The sequence below is a fragment of the Dasypus novemcinctus genome, chromosome 25 (assembly GCF_030445035.2).
Source record: "Dasypus novemcinctus isolate mDasNov1 chromosome 25, mDasNov1.1.hap2, whole genome shotgun sequence".
NCBI lineage: Eukaryota > Metazoa > Chordata > Mammalia > Cingulata > Dasypodidae > Dasypus > Dasypus novemcinctus.
The window spans coordinates 61,928,343-61,947,308 of NC_080697.1; the positions used below are offsets into that span (position 1 = coordinate 61,928,343).

The 18,966-nt window shown below is 41.4% G+C and overlaps 1 protein-coding gene across 1 annotated transcript in view; it reads left to right on the forward strand.

Moving 5' to 3' along the window:
- INTS9 (integrator complex subunit 9) overlaps positions 1 to 18,966 on the forward strand; it is a 118,582-nt gene that overhangs the window by 71,501 nt on the left and 28,115 nt on the right. Inside the window, exons 9-10 of the mRNA XM_004476091.4 lie at positions 14,043 to 14,154; positions 16,030 to 16,210. Coding sequence (XP_004476148.1) covers positions 14,043 to 14,154; positions 16,030 to 16,210 — 293 coding nt within the window. The remainder of the gene's footprint in view (positions 1 to 14,042; positions 14,155 to 16,029; positions 16,211 to 18,966) is intronic.

The following is an 18,966-nucleotide window of genomic DNA, read 5'->3' on the forward strand; positions in this document are numbered from 1 at the left end:
AAAATATTTCCCTCATTCCAAGGGGAACCCTGTACATTTTAAGCCTTCACTTCTCATTCCCTATCCCAACCCATCCCCTGGTATCCTGTGTTCTAGATTCTGCCTCTAGAGTTGTTTCAAAGCAATGAGATCATACAATATTTGTCCTCTTGTGTCTGGCTTATTTCTCTCAACATGATGTCTTCAAGGCTCATCCATGTAGTTGTAAATATCAAGATGTCCTTCCTTTTTACAGCTGAATAACATTCCATTGTATGTATATACCACGTTTTATTTATCCATTCATTAATTGAGGGACACTTGGGTTGCTTCCATCTTTTGGCAATTGTGAGTAATGCCACTATGAACATTGGTGTGCAAATACCTGTTTGAGACCTCCTTTCAATTCTTTTGCTTATATACCTAGTAGTAGGATTGCTGGGTCACAGGGTAGTTCTATACTTAGCTCTCTGAGGAACCACCAAACTGTCTTCCACAGTGACTGCACCATTTTAACTCGCCACCAACAATGAATGTGCATGTACATAATTCTCCACATCCTCTCCAACACTTGTTATTTTCCAGGTTTTTAATAGCAGCCATTCTAATGGGTATGAAATGGTATCTCATTGTGATTTTGATTTCCATTTCTCTGCTGGCTAATGATATTGAGCATCTTTTCATGTGATTTCTGACCATTTGTATATCTTTTTTGGAGAGATGTCTATTCACATCTTTTACCCACTTTTTAATTGTGTTGTTTGTCTTTTTGTTGTTAAGTTAAAGGATTTCTTTATATCTTCTGAATATTAATCATTTATTGGATATGCAGTTTCCAAATATTTTCTCCCATTCTGTAGGTTGTTGTTTTACTTTCGTGAAGTCCTTTGAGGCACAAAAGATTTTAATTTTGATGAGGTCCCATTTGTCTATTTTTTCTTTTGTTACTTGTGCTATGGATGTAAAGTCTAAGAAACAACTGCCTAATACAAGTTTCTGAAGAGCTGTCCCATGTTTTCTTCTAGGATTTTGATATTCTAGCTCTTATATTAAGGTCTTTGATCCATTTTGAGTTAATTTATGTATATGGTGTGAAGTAGGAATCATCCTTCTTCTTTTTGCAAATGGAGATCCAGTTTTCCCAGCACCATTTGTTGAAAAGACTATTCTTTCCCGATTGTGTGGTGTTTGCCACCTTGTTAAAAATCAACTGACCATAAATGTGAGGGTTGATTTCTGAGTTCTCAATTCTATTCCATTGGTCTGTGTGTCTGTCCTTCGCCAGTCCCATGCTGTTTTTAATAGCATGTGCTTTTTAATAGGTTTTTTAAAAAAGGGAAATGTGAGTTCTCCAACTTCATTCTTCATTTTCAAGGCAGTTTTAGCTCTTCAGGGCACCTTACCCTTCCCTATAAATTTGATGATTGACTTTCCCATTTCTGTAAAGAAGATTGTTGAAGCTTTGATTGGGATTGCATTGAGTTTATAAATTGCTTTGGGTAATAGTGACATCATAAAAAGCTTTAGTGTTCCAATCCATGAAGACAGACTTTCCTTCCACTTATTTAAGTCTTCTTTGATTTCTTTTAGCAATGTTTCTGTGTACAAATCCTTTACATCCTTGGTTAAATTTATTCCTAGAAATTTAATTCTTTTTAGTTGCTATTGTGAATGGAATATTTTTTCTTGATTTCATCTCCCAGTTGTTCGTTGCTTATTTATAGAAGCACTTCTGAATTCTGGGTATCGACCTTGTACCCCACCACTTTGCTGAATGTATTTATTAGCTCTAAGAGTTTTGTTGTGGATTTTTCAGTATTTTCTGTGTATAGGATCATATTATCTGCAAATAGGGTAAATTTTACTTCTTCCTTTCCACTTTGGATTTCTTTTATTTCTTTTTCTTACCCAGTTTGCTCTGGAAAGAACTTCCAGTACAATGTGAATAACAGTGGTGACATTGGGTATCCTTGTCTTGTTTCTGATCTTGGAGGGAAAACTTTCGGTCTTTCATCGTTGAGTAGGATGCTAGCTGTGGGTTTTTCATATATGCCCATTATCCTGCTGAAGAAGTTTCCTTTGACTCTTATTGTTCTGTTATTATCAAAAAATGCTGCCATATTTTGTCAAATGCCTTTTCTGCATCGATTGAGATGGTCATGTGTTTTTTCTTTCCTTCATTCTGTAAGTGTGTTTTACATTAATTGAATTTCTTATTTTGAACCAATCTTGCATACCAGGGATAAATCCCCCTTGATCAGCTTGTAAAATTCTTTTAATATGCTGTTGAATTCAGTTTGTAAGAATTTTATTGAGGATTTTTGCCTCTATATTCTTAAGAGATATTAGACGATAGTTTTCTTGTGGTATCTTTATCCAGCTTTGGAACAGGGTGATGTTGTCCTTATGGAATGAGTTAGGGAGTGTTCCCTCCTCTTCAAATTTTTGGAAGGGTTTGAGCAAAATTAGGGTTAAGTCTTCTCGGAATGTTTGGTAGAATTCCCCCTGTGAAATCATCTGGTCCTGGACTTTTCTTTGTTGGGAGGTTTTTGATGACTGATTGAAACTCTTTGCTAGTAATTGCTTTGTTGAAATCTTCTATTTCTTCTATTGTTGAGTCAATGTAGGTAGTTTGTGTGTTTCTAAGAATTTGTCCATTTCATCTAGGTTATCTAATTTATTGACATAGTTGTTCACTGTATTTTCTTATAGTCCTTTTTATTTCAGCAGGGTCAGAATAACCCTGTTTTTCATTATTTTTATCTTCTCTCTTTTTTTTTTTTTTTTGTCAGTCTGGCTAAAAGTTTGTCAATTTCATTGATATTTTCAAAGAACCAACTTTTAGTTTTGTTATTCTATTAATTTTTGTTGTTGTTTTCTATTTCCTTTATCTCCACTCTAATCTGTTATTTCCTTTCTTCTGCTCCTTTTGGGTTTAGTTTGCTCTTCTTTCCAGTTCTTCCAATTTTCAGGTTAGGTCTCTGATTTGAAATCTTTATTCTTTTTTAATATAAGCATTTAGAGCTATAAATTTCCCTCAGCATTGCCTTCCTTGCCTCCCACAAGTTTTGCTATGTTTGAGTTTTCATTTTCATTTGCCTCGAGATATTTCCTAATTTCTCTTGTGATTTCCTCTTTAACCCATTGGTTAAGAGTTTGTTGTTTAATTTCCACATATTTGTGAATTTTCCTTTTTCCCCTCCATTACTGATTTCTAGCTTCATTCAGTTGTGGTTGGAGAATATACATTTTATGATTTTTGAATTTATTAAGACTTACTTGGTAACCCAAAGTATGATCTATCCTGGAGAATGATCCATATGCACTCAAGAAGAATGTGTGTTCTGTTTTCATTGGATGCAGTGTCCAATATATGTCTGTTAGATCTAGTTGACTTAGTATATCATTCAAATCCAGTACTTCTTACTGGTCTGACTAGATGCTCTATCCATTATTGAGAGTGGTATATTAAAGTCTCCTACTATTAATGTAGAACTGTCCATGTCTCCGTTCAGATCTGTCAGTATTTGCTTCATATATTTTGGGGCTCTGCTGTTAGGTGCATATATATTTATAATTGTTTACATCTTCCTGTTGAATTGTCTCAGTATATAATGGCCATCTTTGTTCTCCTAACTGTTTTTGACTTAAAGGCTGTTTTATCCAATATTAGTACGGCCATCCCAGGTCTCTTTTGAATACTATTGCATGGTATATTTTATTCAGTCCTTTTGTCATCAGTTTACTTATATCCCTGACTTTAAGGTTAGTCTCTTACAGACAGGGTATAATTGAGCCATGCTTTTTTATCCATTCTGCCAGTCTCTGCCTTTTGACTGGAGAGTTTAATCCATTTACACTTAAAGTCGCTATTGATGATACAGGTCTTTCATCTGCCATTTAGCCTTTTTAAGTCTTATATCTTTTTTTGTCCTTCACTTCCACTAAAGCCTACTTTTACATTTATTTGTTTTTTGTTTTGTACCATATTTAATGCCTTCTCTTTTCTGTATGGATATATTTTTCATCTATTTTTCGTGTGATTACCATGCGGTTAAAATTTTAAATCCTAAATATATAAAAATCATATGTGGTTTGATACCAACTTAATTTCAGTAGCATGCACATATACTTTTCCTGTACCCCTCTGTCCCCCCACCATTTTTTATACTCATTAACACTTACATCTTTGTACATTGTTTGTGCAAAATCATAAATGTGTCATTATTTCTGGTGCATTTGCATTTCAGCACCAAACAAAATAATTCACTAATACTGGTACTTATAACTGCCCACTGGTTATCTTTGCCACAGATTACCCACTGGTTATCTTTATTTATTTATGCTGCTTTGGACCACTGTCTAGTGTTCTTTTCTTTCAGTCTGAAGACCTCCCTTTTTTTTTTCAATCTTTATTTTTAAAGTTTTAGATTACAGAAAAATTACATCAAAAATATAAGGCATTCCCATGTACCCCACCTTCTCCCCCTCTAACATTTTCCTCTGTTAATAACATCTTTCATTGGTGTGGTACATTTGTTACAATTGATGAACACATACTGAACCATGGTCTATAGTTTACATTATGGTTTACACTTTGTACCATAACAATTTTATAGTTTTTGACAAAATGTATAATTGCCTGTATCTATCATTGCAATATCATGCAGAACAATTCCAGTGTCCCAAAAGTGCCCCATGTGAAGAGCTCCCTTTGGCATTGCTCACAGGGCAGTTCTAGTGATGAACCCCCTCAGCTTTGGTTTATGCAAGAATGTCTTGATCTTTCCTCTTTTTTTTTCGGTACTGGAGGCCCGGGGACTGAACCCTGGACCTCGTGTGTGAGAAGCTGGCACTCAGCCACTGAGCCACATCAGCTCCCCTGAGTGGGTTTTTTCATTTGTTTTGCTTGTTGATTGTTTTTGTTTCTTCAGGAAGCACTGCAGACTGAACCCAGGACCTCCCATGTGGGAGGCAGGCACTCAGCCACTTGAGCCACATCTGCTCCCCTCTCCCTCATTTTTGAAAGAGAGTCTCTCCAGATAGAAAATTTTTGACTGGTAATTGTCTTCCTTCATCACTTTAAGTATTTCAACCCACTGCTTTTTGCCTCCATGGTTTCTAAAGAGAAATTGGCAATCTAATTGGGACTGCCTTGTATAAAACACGTTGCTTTTCTCCTAAGCTTTCAGAAATCTCTCCTTGTCCTTTGCATGTGATAGTGTAATCAGTATATGATGTGGTATGTTTTTTTCATGTTTTTGCATTTTTGGTGTTCTCTGAGCTTCTTGTATGTACATATTCACATCTTGCTCTATTTGGGAAGTTCTCTGCCATTATTTCTTCAACTATTTCTTCTGCCCCTTTCTTCTCCTTCTGGGTCTCCAGTAATGCATATATTGGTGCGCTTAATAGTGTCCAATCACTGTCTTAGGCTTTTTTGACTTTTAGTATTTCTTTTTTCTTTCTCCTCAGCCTGACTCATTTCAAGTGTCTTATCTTCAAGTTCAGTGGTTCTTTCTTTGCCATCTCCAGTCTGCTTTTGAAACCCTCCTGGGTATTTCTTATTTCATTTGTGGTCTTCAACTCCAGTAAGTTTAGTTTGGTTCCTTTTTAAAATTTCCGTCTCTTTACTTAGACTCTCATATTGTTCATTCATTGTGTTGCCGTATGCTATGTGCTGGGTTTTCTCTGTCTTGTCCTGGACTTCTGCTTCTTAGTTGTTTCGGAGTTCCTCTGTTTATAGGAATTTGTTTCATCCCTCTCTTTTCCCAGGAGACAGACCTCCCTCTCTCAGGTATTTGAAGCCTTCAGGCCTTTGTCCCAGACTGTCCTCCTTTTGTTGCCTCGTGCTGTTCTTGTCTGGAGGAAACAATCTGGTAGGAGGCCACCCTGGAGAGGACTACCCAGGTCAGTCCTTCCCAGCCTAAACAGGGCCAGGGACCCTTGAAGGGAGGCACCGACCGGCTTACAGTGCCCTGGGGAGGGGGCCAGGAAGAGCACCAGAGGCTCTGCACAGCGCCGCATCGCTGAGTTTTCCCGGCTTCCCCAGCAGATGCAGCCCTGCAGCCAGCTGCCCCCCGCATCCCGAGAAAGCTCTGCATCTCCAAATCCCCAGCACCGCCGCCTCTGTCCAGAGGGTTGAAGCTGCGGCTGCTGCTGGGGCAGGGCTTAAAGCGCGGCTGCCGCTGTCCAGGGCGAGCCCTGAGAGCCAGGACACAGCAATTCGCATTGGCTCACCCAGATCTGTGATCATGGACTGGCTTCACACACTCTTGAAGAAGAGGACTTTTACGCCCTTCCTGTCTCCAGCAGCTAGCCAGGGACTGCGCCCGGCAGTGGCCTCCCACGAGGTGGGGGGTGGATGCTGGAAGGTCCACGCAGAGAGGGCAGTTTACAGTTCTTTGCCATAATTTGTCAGACTCTTCCACTCTTCCTTGGATGCTGTACAGTCTTCTTTTGGCCTCTGAAGTTTCATAATAGTTGTTTCAGATAGTTGTCTATTTAATAGTTGTTTTGGTGAAAGGTCAGAGTCCTGGAGCTACCCCCCCAGAAGTCCTGGCATTCAGCATTTTGATTATAGTGTGCCACAGTGTGGATCTCTTTGAGTTTATCCTGTTTGGAGTTTGTTGAGGGTCTTGGATGTGTATATTCATGTCTTTCATTAAATTTGGGAAAATTTCAGCCATTATTTCTTTGACTCCTTCTGCCCCTTTCACTTTCTCCTCCTTCTGGGATTCCTACAATGCATATATTTGTCTACTTGACGTCCCGCTGGTTCCTCAGGCTCTGTTCACTTTTCTTCATTATTTCTTCTTTCTACTCCTCACATGGGTGATTTCAGTTGTGTTATCTTCAAGTTCATTGATTCTTCTGCCAACTCAATGTGCTATTGAACCCCTCTATGCAATTCTGATTTTGTTACTGTGGTCTTCAGCCTAATTGCCACCTCACTAATGATATTGTTTGTGTTCATCCTTCATTTCCCTGATTTCCTTTAAAGTCTCTGTCTTGTATATCCCAGGTCTGATCCTCATCAATGGTTTCTAAAGCTTTAATCTTCTCCTTTGCCTGGACCATCACTTCCTCTTTCTTTGTATGTTGTGTAACCTTTTGGTGAAACCTACATATTTTGGTATTTTAATGTGTTATTGGTGGAATTTACATCCTGAGATGTTTGTTCCTTAGCTTTTCTTGACTACCAGGAGCTAACAAAAAAACAGAAAAGAAAAGAAGACACCTTTCCCACTCTTAGCAGATTAGCCTGAGCAAGTGTCTCCTTCAGAGTTTATTAATTTAATGAGTTTAATGTCCAGCTCAAGGCCCAAGCAGGGGCCGCCCTGACCCTTCCTGTGCACACGTCTTGTCTTGGACATGCTCAAGTGGCCCTAGGAATTCTCCCGCAGATGCGAATGTCTCCTCTTCCCGGGGCAGTTTCCTCACGGCCCTAGTCACTGCGCTGTGCACCCTACCACGGCAGTCCCTGCCCCAGGCCAAGACCTGACTGATCTCGCACAGCCTCTAGGAGAGTCCTGCCAGCTCCTGTCCTGCTTCAGTCCCACAGGCTGGCACCAGAGAGCGTGTGCCTGACATCCGTGTCCCCAGTGTGTCCCCAGGCCCTGCGCCATCCAGAGCCACCTGGGAGCACGCCAGCTCTGCACCGAGCCAGGGAGGGGCAGGCAGGGCCAGCAAAGAGCAGTGAGCTCCTCCACTAGGTCGCCTTTTTCTTGATTTTGTGCTCACCCAGTTACTGCGGTCCTTTAACTATATCCTGGAAGTTTGGGAAGATGTATTTGGTTGTTCAAAGCCTCTGGGAGGGTGGGGGTGGAATGGCGCCTTGAAGCTTCTCACTCCGCCATCTTGATCTGGATGGGGCTTTATTTTTTTTCCTTTTAGTTGATTTTTTTCTTATAGAATATACTTTACAGATGTTGGCATTTCTGTCTTCCACGTTTCTTAACTTTTCTTTTATGTTTCCCATCTCTGTACTCTTCTCCAAACCCTCTGAAAAAATTCCTTGACTTGGTCTTCCAACTCATTCTTTGCTATATCCATACTACTCTTCAATTTATGTATTGAATTTTTATTTCAACTGTTATATTTTTATACACAATATTTCCAATTGTTACTCATTTTAGCTACTCATTTTTATCCCCCGCTAATATTTGGAAGTTTTCATGTGGAAATATTTTATGAATATGTACTATTCTTTGTGGTTCATTAATTTTCCATGTGGAATACATTTTAGCTTATTGATTTTAATAGATGCTACATCCCTTGTGGGTTTTATTTCCCTGTGCACTCTTCTTACTTGGCCCTTAGAGAAATCTTCTTGTACCTGTGCTCCAGATTCTGCTTTTTCCTCAGATTTTGTCTTTCTGACTTGTTACCACTTAGACCTTGTTATGAGAGGGAACAAGCAAGGGCTAGTAGTTCTGCCTTTACCTTCTGTGAACGGCCGTCCCCTGCTGTGCTCTTTTCTTCCTTGGATAGTTTCTCCTCACAGTGTGTTGGAGCAGGCCACAATCTGCCAGGGGTAGTATGGAAGAGAGAAAAAGACCAAGAGTTCTTTCCCAACCTCTGCTCTCCCCACAGTGCTCAGCCCAGAATCCACTGTTTGCCCAGGAATTTATGCCAGTCTTTATTTAATTTCTCAGATTTGTCGTTGCCTTTATTTCTGTGCTATCTCTCAGTTTAGATTCTGGGAGAGCAAGCAGCTTGTGTTAATTTGCTGTCTTATCAGGAACCATAATGGAGTTTTTGTTTTATTTTGAAATGATATTTATCTAATTATATTTCTGAGAAAATTCATGCTTATTAAATAATTTGGAAAAAAAAAAACCACAGAAAAAAAATTGAAATTATAATAAACCTAACTTTAAAAAATAACATTTGTGGTCTTTTTCTGCTCTTTCTAATGAACTTTCCTTTAGGCATTTAATATTTTACCACAGGATGCATCACATCTGCCTAATATTCCATCATATGGTTCTATTATGGAAAGCTTAACAAAATACAGCTGTACTTACTATTATTGATAAAACTTGTTGAAATTCTTTTTAGACTAGGCTTCTGAGGAAGTCTTTCTTTGGTTTTCCTCATTACTTTATTTGATCGTTTGCCATTTTATAGGGTGAAAGTATCATGAAGTTATCTTTACCAACTTCATCGTTTTTACTTGTGAGAAAACCGTGTGCTGCATTAGGTACTTCTCTTTTATTTACTCCTCTTCCCACCTATCTTTGGTTTCCCTCAAGCCTTAATCCTCTACTTGCTATTTTTTTTTTTCCTGCTATACAAACTGACATTTCTATCAACTACTTTTATGAAGGCACCTGGCAAATGAACATGGGCATCATACTCCATTATTTCATCTTTTATATTCAGAATAAATCCTTTTAGCTACCCCAAAATACTTGGACCTTGTTAAACTTGACTTATTATTGCCTCCTTATTCTTTTTTTTTTTTATTATTGACTCCCCCCCCCCTTGTGGCTTGCTTGCTATCTGATCTCTCTGTCCATTTGCTGTCCATTCTTCTATGTGTCTGTATTTATTTATTTTTTATTTATCCCCCCACCCTTGCAGCTTGCTTGTTATCCGCTCTCTGTGTCCATTCACTGTGCACGCTTCTGTGTTTTTACTTGTCTTCCTTTTTTGTTGCATCACCTTGCTGAGTCACTCTCTGCGACGCTTGCTGGCTGGCAGCACTCCATGGCGCTTGTGGGCAGGGTGGCTTCCCATGGCGTGAGGGCGAGCCTGCCTTCACAAGGAGGCCCCAGGACGTGAACTCAGGGCCTCCCATTTGGTAGACGGGAGCCCAACTGATTGAGCCACAGCCGCTTCCCTCCTTATTCTTTTAAATCATTGCGTCTTTCAAATTTGTTTGACTATGTCTTCAAAATGTGGAGTCATCCTAAAGCCTTGCTTTTGCTTTCCAGTCCATTCCCAAAGGTCTGTTGATAGTGTTTTCCACAGTTTTATAGATCCACTTCTATCTCAACTGCCATGAAATTATTTTTCTTCCTTTATGGCGGGGCTTCTATGGCAGTCTTCAAGATGCTCTCAGAACAGAGCCTCCATCTAATCTCACCCCCTCTTTCAGATATCTTTTATAATTATTCTTACCAAAATGCCACCCTCTGCTTTTAGACCCTCTCAGTCTGGCCCTTTTGTTCCTTTATCAATTATACTTCGTTTCTTTTTACTCATCTCTTTTCTCAGCCCCCAAATAGACTCTCCATTCCAGCCAAATGAACTCTTTTGGAGTCTACAGATTACCCCTTCCTTCTCCACCACCCCCCGGCTCCTCCCATACTTGACATGACTGTTCCCACCTTCCTGACTTCAGAGTGCAGCTTCCCACTGAAGAGTACCTTGTGTTTCCCGGCCATGATTCTCCTCACACAAGTATGTACTTAAAAATGATCATTGGTAAAGAGACATTTTGCTGGGCAGTGGGGTACAAGGCATTGCTCTCCGTGAGCCCAGTAGTCCCCTGCAGGGAGAGGAGACAGCAAATGAGGAGGCAGCCACGGCTCCATGGGAGTCCAGTGTGGAAAGTGCGGGGTCCGTGGGACCCGAGTCCTAGGGGCATTTGGTGTGTTCTGGGGGGTGGGGCGATCGTTTGTCATCGAGACTTTCTGCAGGCTGTGATACCTGGGCTGTCTTAAACTGAGTCTTAAGGTCTTCAGCCAAAGAAAGAAGGAAGACCTGACCCAGACTTCACATGCCATGTGTCTTTTACCTCGCCTGACCACATGCAGCTCTCTCGCCTGCATTCCTCTTCTCATCTGTGAATTCTTAAAATTTGCATCATATTTTCTGTGACTTTTTTTTGCCCTCTTTTTTACTGTGCACATAATGCTTTCTATTCAATTAGATTCCAAGCTTCTGGGGCCTAGAGACTGGGTCTTCTATTTCTTATGCCCTTTGGAAAGTATTCAATAAAAGTTAACCATTAGAGAAGCAGCACAGAGGCCACAGCATTCTCGGGCTCAGGATTTTTCAGAATTTTGTTCTAAGCTTGATTGTGGTTGTCAGTTTCGTAAGGTATTTACTGATTCTTGGACAAGGTGGATTATTCTTTTTGTGTGTTCAAACAAATGGCTCCTGCTTGACACACTCCCTGCGTCGTCACTGACACCAGCAGTCTGTCCACTGTCCCCGTGATGGCGAAGCGGAGGTCGTGGGAGTGCTGTTGGTCTGGTCTGGAGCGTCGCTGAGGGCCCGCGAAGCCTGCTTTACAGCAGTCCTGGGCATCACGAGAAACGCCCCCGCGTCTAGGGCCAACACTGCAGGTCTCTGGCACGACCTCACTCTGATGCCGGAGCTGTTCCAGCTGACTCATATTTTAGTACTGCCTTTTTTTGTTTGCGTATGGATGTTTAATTTCCAGAGGTAGCCAATGTGATGGCTGGGGTTGAGAAATAATGTTTCCAGAGCCTTAGTTTGTCTCCTCATGATTTCTTTCCATCCAGATCAGTGATTCTTGACCTGTTGAGGTCATGGTTCCACAAGACAGCCTGATTCAAAATCTGGAAAGTGTTCACATGCACAGAATTGTTTACACTGTTTCATGAGGTTCCTGGCCCTCTGGAGCCACCCCCACCCGTCAGCCCTGTGGATCGTTACTGGCTTGTTCTGATGAGGTCCATAGGAAGCTCTTGCCATTTTAAGCTAAATGTGCCACCCAGCAAGGCACGGTCCCTTCCTTGGCTCCGTGGCCATTTCCTTCAGGCCGGTGCATGCACCCTCAGCTCAGCATGCCTACTGCTGTAGCCACTGTCCTTCCTTCTGTGGAAACAGGGGCGTGTGTGTAGCTGTCGAAGTACAGGAAGAAAGAGGAGTTCCGCCCAAGCAGAGAAAAGGCTTCTGGGTGGTAGTATGAATCTGTGCAAATAGGAACTAGCGTTCAAATATGGTTATGATCTTCACAACTGTACTTTTCTGTGCCATATTAAAAAAAGGAGTATTTTTCAGGGTTCAAAGCAGCTTGTAACATTGACCACGTGTTATTTTAAAAATAATGACAGAGAAAGAGATGTGGCTCAAGCATTTGGGCTCCCATTTACCACATAGGAAGTCCAGGGTTCGATGTCCAGGGCTTCCTGGTAAAGGCAAGCTGGCCCATGCAAAGTGCTGGCCCACACCGGAGCGCCGCCCTGAGCAGGGATGCCACCCCGCACAGGAGTGCTGGCCAGCGTGGAGAACTGGTGCAGCAAGGTGACGCAACAAGAGACTCAGAGAAGAGACAGTAAGAAGACGTAGCAGAACAGGGAGCTGAGGTGGCGCAAGAGAATGATCGCTTCTCTCCCACTCTGGGAGGTCCCAGGATCGGTTCGCAGAACCACCTAATGAGAATACAAGCAAACACAGAAGAACACACAGTGAATGGACACAGAGAGCAGACAACGGGGTAGGGAGAGAAATAAATAAATAAATCTTAAAAAAAATTATAATGAAACACATATAGCCATGCTTATATAAAATGCTAAAGGACAGTACATCAAAATAGACGTATTTGCACAGGTAATCTAAATGGTAAGACTTTACTATGCTGCTATTTGGAATTTTATTTCTTTATTGGGAAATGTGGATGGACAGAGAAAATAGGGATAAGCCTTCTTAGTAAACTGTTTTTCTGACTTTTTTCTTCTAATGTTCCAGTGAGGTTTGTAAATGAAAGTGAGGAAAAGATATATTATAATCTGTGGGCCTTTGTTTTTGTTTCCAATTTTTTTTTTTATTCATTTTTTTAAAAATATTACATTCAAAAAATATGAAGTCCCATTCAACCCCACCACCCCCACTCCCCACTCCCCCCACAGCAACACTCTCTCCCATCATCATGACACATCCATTGCATTTGATAAGTACATCTCTGGGCATTGCTGCACCTCATAGTCAATGGTCCACATCATAGCCCATACTCTCCCACGTTCCATCCAGTGGGCCCTGGGGGGATCTACAGTGTCCCGTAATTGTCCATGAAGCACCACTCAGGACAACTCCAAGTCCCGAAAACACCTCCACATCTCATCTCTTCCTCCCATTCCCCACACCCAGCAGCCACCATGGCCACTTTTCCCACACCAATGCCACATTTTCTCTGTGGACATTGGATTGGTTGTGTCCATTGCACTTCCATGTCAAGAGGGGGCTTAGATTCCACATGGATACTGGATGCAATCCTCCTGCTTTCAGTTGTAGGCACTCTAGGCTCCATGGTGTGGTGGTTGACATTCTTCAACTCCATGTTAGCTGAATGGGGTAAGTCCAATAAATCAGAGTGTAGGAGTTGAAGTCTGTTGAGGTTCAGAGCGTGGCTATCATATTGTCAGTCCAGAGATTCAAATCCCCTAGATATATCTTAAACCCCAGCATCAACTACAATTCCAGTAAAGTAGCATGAAAGTCTTGTGAAAAGAGATCCCATCTGAGTCCAGTTCCATCACGCAGAATTGTTTCCAATTTGAGTCCCAATTTATTTCAAAAAAGTATTTTCTAAATGCTCTGAAAACAATCAAAATTAAGTTCAAATTGTGCCAAGTAAAAACTAAAACAATTTTCTAGCTATCAAATAATAGTATAGCATGGGACTTTAGAGTTCACAGCAACAGAAATCAGCCTTAAAGATGTCAGGAAATACCCTTATTTTAAAGGAAACTCAGCTGTTGGACTTGGCTGAGATCACACAGTAAGCATGGAAATGGAACTGGATTTACAGTTTCTAATTCCTAATCCACTGCTCTTCCTGGCTTCTGTGCCGTGAAGACTGATAGTAATTGCCTACCCTCTTTGACTCCAAATTTCGTTCAGTTCTGTGAATGTGAATCTAAGCACCAGCCCAGTCGAGACGCAGAGCAGCCCCCCCACCCCATAAGCCCCCACACCTCCTCGTGGTCACCTCCACCTTGGGCAGCCTCTTTCCATTTGCAGAGGTAAGAGGACTTGAAGATGGGCCAGACCAGAAAGAGCAGTCTGTATTTTCTTTTTCCTTTACTATTTGTAGATAGCAAATTTTTAAAAAATTACTAAGCATAGTTCTCTATTTTTTTCAGCCTATGGACCAAGCTTCTCTCAAAAACAGCGATGTTCTCATTCTGACAGGGCTCACCCAGATTCCAACCGCAAACCCCGACGGCATGGTCGGGGAGTTCTGCAGCAACCTGGGTACGTGTCCGCGCAGACCTCCACCTGGAGGGTGTTTTAAGTGTGCTTGTAGATACCTTGCTCCGATAGTATTTTTGCCCCTTGCCTTCACATTCACACTTTCTGCTGCCCCTATTAAGCTTTCTTTTTTCCCATTTACTCCCACTCTTTCTTGCCCAGCCTTCAAAGACTGCTATCATTAACAAAAGCAAATCTTAAACAACTTAAATCTGAAATTGCAGTAAGAATGATTGTTATAGTAAATTAGAAGTTTTAGCAATTGATACAACAAATGTTCAACATTTTCCCACTTGACTTATATGGAGAATTTTGATTTAAATCCCTTGCTTTTTGATGGGATTTGGAAGAGAGGTGACGATGCTTTAGGGTGGCAGTTGTCCAAGGGAGAGAGGACATCTTTGCTTTGCAAATAATAGCACAGAAAAACTTACATTTCAAATTCAAAACAGTGGTACACTGAATAGGTGTGTTTCCTTCTCCTTTGTAATATTTGGTTGGTGTTATTTTTTCTTCTTTTAAGAGAAGACTAGATTGAGAGACGTGTGCTAGCTGGAAGAAGTTTACTTTTCTGTGAATGTAATTACCAATAAAATCCAGAAACCCCGCCTGTCTTTTAGAAAAGCAGGCTTGGTTGCTAAAGAGGAGGTGGTGGACTCAGGGGCTTCACCCCGGAGCTCTGTTCCAGGGAAAAGAAGTCGCTGTATCTCCTTGCATTTACATGGAAGACACTGTCCTTGGAAAGGTCACTTAACTGTGCTCCTCGTTGCTGATATTAGGCCTAAGGGAGTACGTTCTTCCCTCGGGAAGGGTTAGTGAAATCAGCGATGAGTTTGTTTGTTTGTAATCTAGAATCATCTCAAAGAACTTTAGGTCTGAAAGGAACTTACATCTCACCCACTGTTTCTCAAAGTGGAATCCACAGGCCACCTGCCTTTGGATTAACTAGCCCACTTATTAAAAACTCAAATCTGGGGGCCTACCCCAGACCTAGTGCGTCAGAGTGTCTGGGAGTGGGGGAGGGGAGGCCCAGAAGGAAAGTTTCCTTTTCAACACGTTCCCAAGCAGTTTTCAGGCAAACACAAGCTTGGAAATCCCTGCTCTAGGTCATTCCTCTCGTTTAACTGCTGAGGAAACAGGCCCAGCAAGGTTGTAGCCACTTCCCTGAGGTCCTGTCATTTGTGGCCAAGCCAGGGCTGGGCCAGGCCCCTGAGGCTGTCCAGTCGTTTTCTCCACTGTACCCCACTCTGGTAATAGCAAGTCAGCCAGTGCTCAAGGGACCCGGTGAGCCTGCTCGTCAGAAACGAGGACTTGGGAGGGTGTGAGGCATCAAAGACGTCAAGTTCTATGCCCAAAAGCTTCTTGTATCAATTTTTGCTTTGGGAACCAAACAAAAAACAAACTTGAATAGGTACTTTTTTTTTTTAAAGCCTGTCATAATTCCTAATATTATAACCCATAAATTACAATTCCTTATTTGATGAATTATTTTAAGTATTTAAGTTTTGGCAGATTTTCTTAGAGAGAAAATATTAGTAAAAGAAAATGCTTCTAAAAAGAGTGAAATGGGGAGAAGCTTGGCCAGTTTCCTTACCTGTCATTCAGCAGCGATCAGCCCTGAGCAGAGGCGACCCCAGCCAGCCTGAGCAGGAGCTAAGAGGAGGGGTCGGCGGCTCCGCCCGGGGGCTGGTGACCTCTAACCCAGCCCCGGTGGGGACTGCACGTTGATGAGGAATAAGCCGGTTATCAGTCCGGACCCCTTAGTGCTGCTCTTCCAAAAGGCAGATTGTTAGGCGGGTGTGTGGCTTGTAGAAGAGAAGGCGGAGAGTGAAAGAATTCAGTGCTGTTCAAGCTTTCCTCCTGGCTCCGTTTCCCCAGCGCTGACGGTGCGCAACGGAGGCAACGTGCTGGTGCCCTGCTACCCTTCCGGAGTGATCTACGACCTCCTGGAGTGCCTCTACCAGTACATCGACTCAGCCGGCCTCTCCAGCACGCCCTTCTACTTCATCTCCCCCGTGGCTAACAGCTCGCTGGAGTTCTCCCAGATCTTTGCTGAATGGTATGTCCGCTCTCCAGGGCTTCTGTTGGATCCAGAGTTCGTACAGTCAAGCAGTAAGAGTGAAACCAGTCCTGTCTTCCCGCGTACCCTGACGTCACTTGTGTTTATTTTTCCATGCCTGTGATCTGAAGATCTTCCTTAATGAAAGCTGAATCTGCTATATTGGTAGAGTTCAGAGGGTACTTGTCAAGGTATAAGGTATAAAAGGCAAAGATGTAACTTAGTGCTTTCAAAATCATAACATAAATGTTTCATGTTTATCTTCTCAAACCTGCCCTCTGCCTCTTAGAAAATGGAGTTACATTCCGGTTTTTTAAAAAATGTTACGCCTGTGCTCACTCATATTGTCTAAAACGTATAGTATCAAATCAGAGAAGAAAAGCTAGATTTTTTTTCTTACTTCAGTAGCATGATATTTAACAAAATTGAATTTTGTGATAGCAGGAAATTGACTAAATCCTAGGGTGGGTAAATTACTGAACCATATGAAGTCTGTTATTATTTTTAGGGTTATTTTTTTTATGCTTCTGCTTTTTTAGTTATTTGTTAGTTTCTAATATACAGATAATAGATGTTTACTGTAACTGTAAACATCTTACAGTAACTGTAAGAAATTAAAGTTACTGAAAACTGTTTAAAACCACATAATTCCATTATCCAGAAATAAAAACTCAGCAAGATGATGACGCAACAAAGAGAGATAAAGGGAGAGTCAAGGTGAAGTGCAGCAGAGACCAGGAACTGAGGTGGCGCAATTGACAGGGAACCTCTCTCCATATCAGAGGTCCCCAGGATCGAATCCCAGGGAATCCTAGAGGAGAAAGACAAGAAGACAAAAAGAGAAATAGATGCAGAAGATCACGCAGCAAATGGACACAGACAACAAAAACAGTGGGGCAGGTGCAGGGAAGGGTTAAGGGGAAGGAAAGAAAAGAATAATAAAATACATTCAGGGAAGTGGATTTGGCTCAATGGATAGAGCGTCCACCTACCCCATGGGAGTTCCAAGGTTCAAACCCAGGGCCTCCTGACCCATGTGGTGAGCTGGCCCACACGCAGTGCTGATGCGCACAAGGAGTGCCACACGCAGGAGTTTCCCCCGTGTAGGGGACCCCCATGCACAAGGAGCGCGCCCTGTAAGGAGAGCCGCCCAGTGCAAAAAAAGTGCAGCCTGACCAGGAGTGGCACCGCACACACAGAGAGCTGACACAGCAAGATGACACAACAAAAAGAGACACAGATTCCAGGTGCCACTGACAAGAATGCAAGCAAACATTGAAGCGAATATAAATGAAAGCAGACAACTGGGGGGTGGGGCACGGGGAAGAGGAGAGAAATAAATAAAAAATCTTAAAAATATATATATATATTTAGAAAAAAAGATTAACATATTACAAAATCTTTGAGAAAATGATTTTTGTATGACTGCATTATGACATCATTAGTCCCTGGTATAATTTAACTATTTTTTTATTATTGGACAAACCTGCTTTTCCCAATTTTTTGCTTTTATGAATGATTCTTCAAAAAATATCATTCTATGTGTATATGACAACATTTCTTGCTTTAAGTAAATTGCTAAAAGTGGAATTACTGGAACAAAGGATATAAATACTTTTGACGTTCATTATGCAAATCTAACTTGCTATCCAGAAAGATTTTTATGTCTTCTGTAAATTTTTTTTTTGCCCATTTACCTATTAGGGGTTTTATACTTTTCCTGTCTACTTTGAACTCGTCGTATGTGTATTAATGATACTCTTTATTATATTTCTGTAGGCATTTTTCCCCATTTTGAAACTTTTTAATTTTGTCTTTGATATTTTGTTTTTTAGTAATGGGCTTATTGTGGAATAGCTATTGATGTACAGAAAAGTTGCAAAGATAATACAGTGAATTACCACGTACCTCTCACTTACTTTCCCCTAATATTAAATCTTAGGGACTATAGTACATTAATCAAAACTAAGAAATTAATATTAGTACCTTACTATTAATTGAACTCCAGTCTTTATTTAGATTTCATCAATTTTTCTGTTACAGGATCCAACCTTAAATTGAGGTCTTTGATCTTTTTGACAAATATATATATATATCTTTTAGTGTTTTATCTATTTCTTCTATTGATTTTGTGCTTAAAAATCTTTTTCCCTAAAGATGTTAGATGACTAAACATTTTCTTTTAGTTTTATTATGGTTCTTCTTACTTTCTTCTTTTGTTTCGTTCTCCTTCCTCTGCTAAACTAGCTCTTTATTTTATTTGGAGTTTGTTTTAGTGCAGAGTAAGAAGAGAAGCATTACCTTTATATTTTTTCCAAATAGTCAAACAATTACCTGCTAGGTACTATTTATTGAATACTCTCCTTTTTCAAATTGTGTTGATGTGATATGCTCAGCTTTTATGTCACTGTTTTGTCTCCAGCCCACCCTGGCCTGCTGCCCTGCCCTTCTCCGTGGTGTGTGCACACACACAGCCCACGCTGGCCTGCTGCCCTTCTCCGTCGTGTGTACACACAGCCCACCCTGGTTTGCTGCCCTTCTCCGTCGTGTGTACACACAGCCCACGCTGGCCTGCTGCCCTTCTCCATCGTGTGTACACACAGCCCACGCTGGCCTGCTGCCCTTCTCCGTCGTGTGTACACACAGCCCACCCTGGTTTGCTGCCCTTCTCCGTCGTATGTACACACAGCCCACGTTGGCCTGCTGCCCTTCTCCGTCGTGTGTACACACAGCCCACGCTGGCCTGCTGCCCTGCT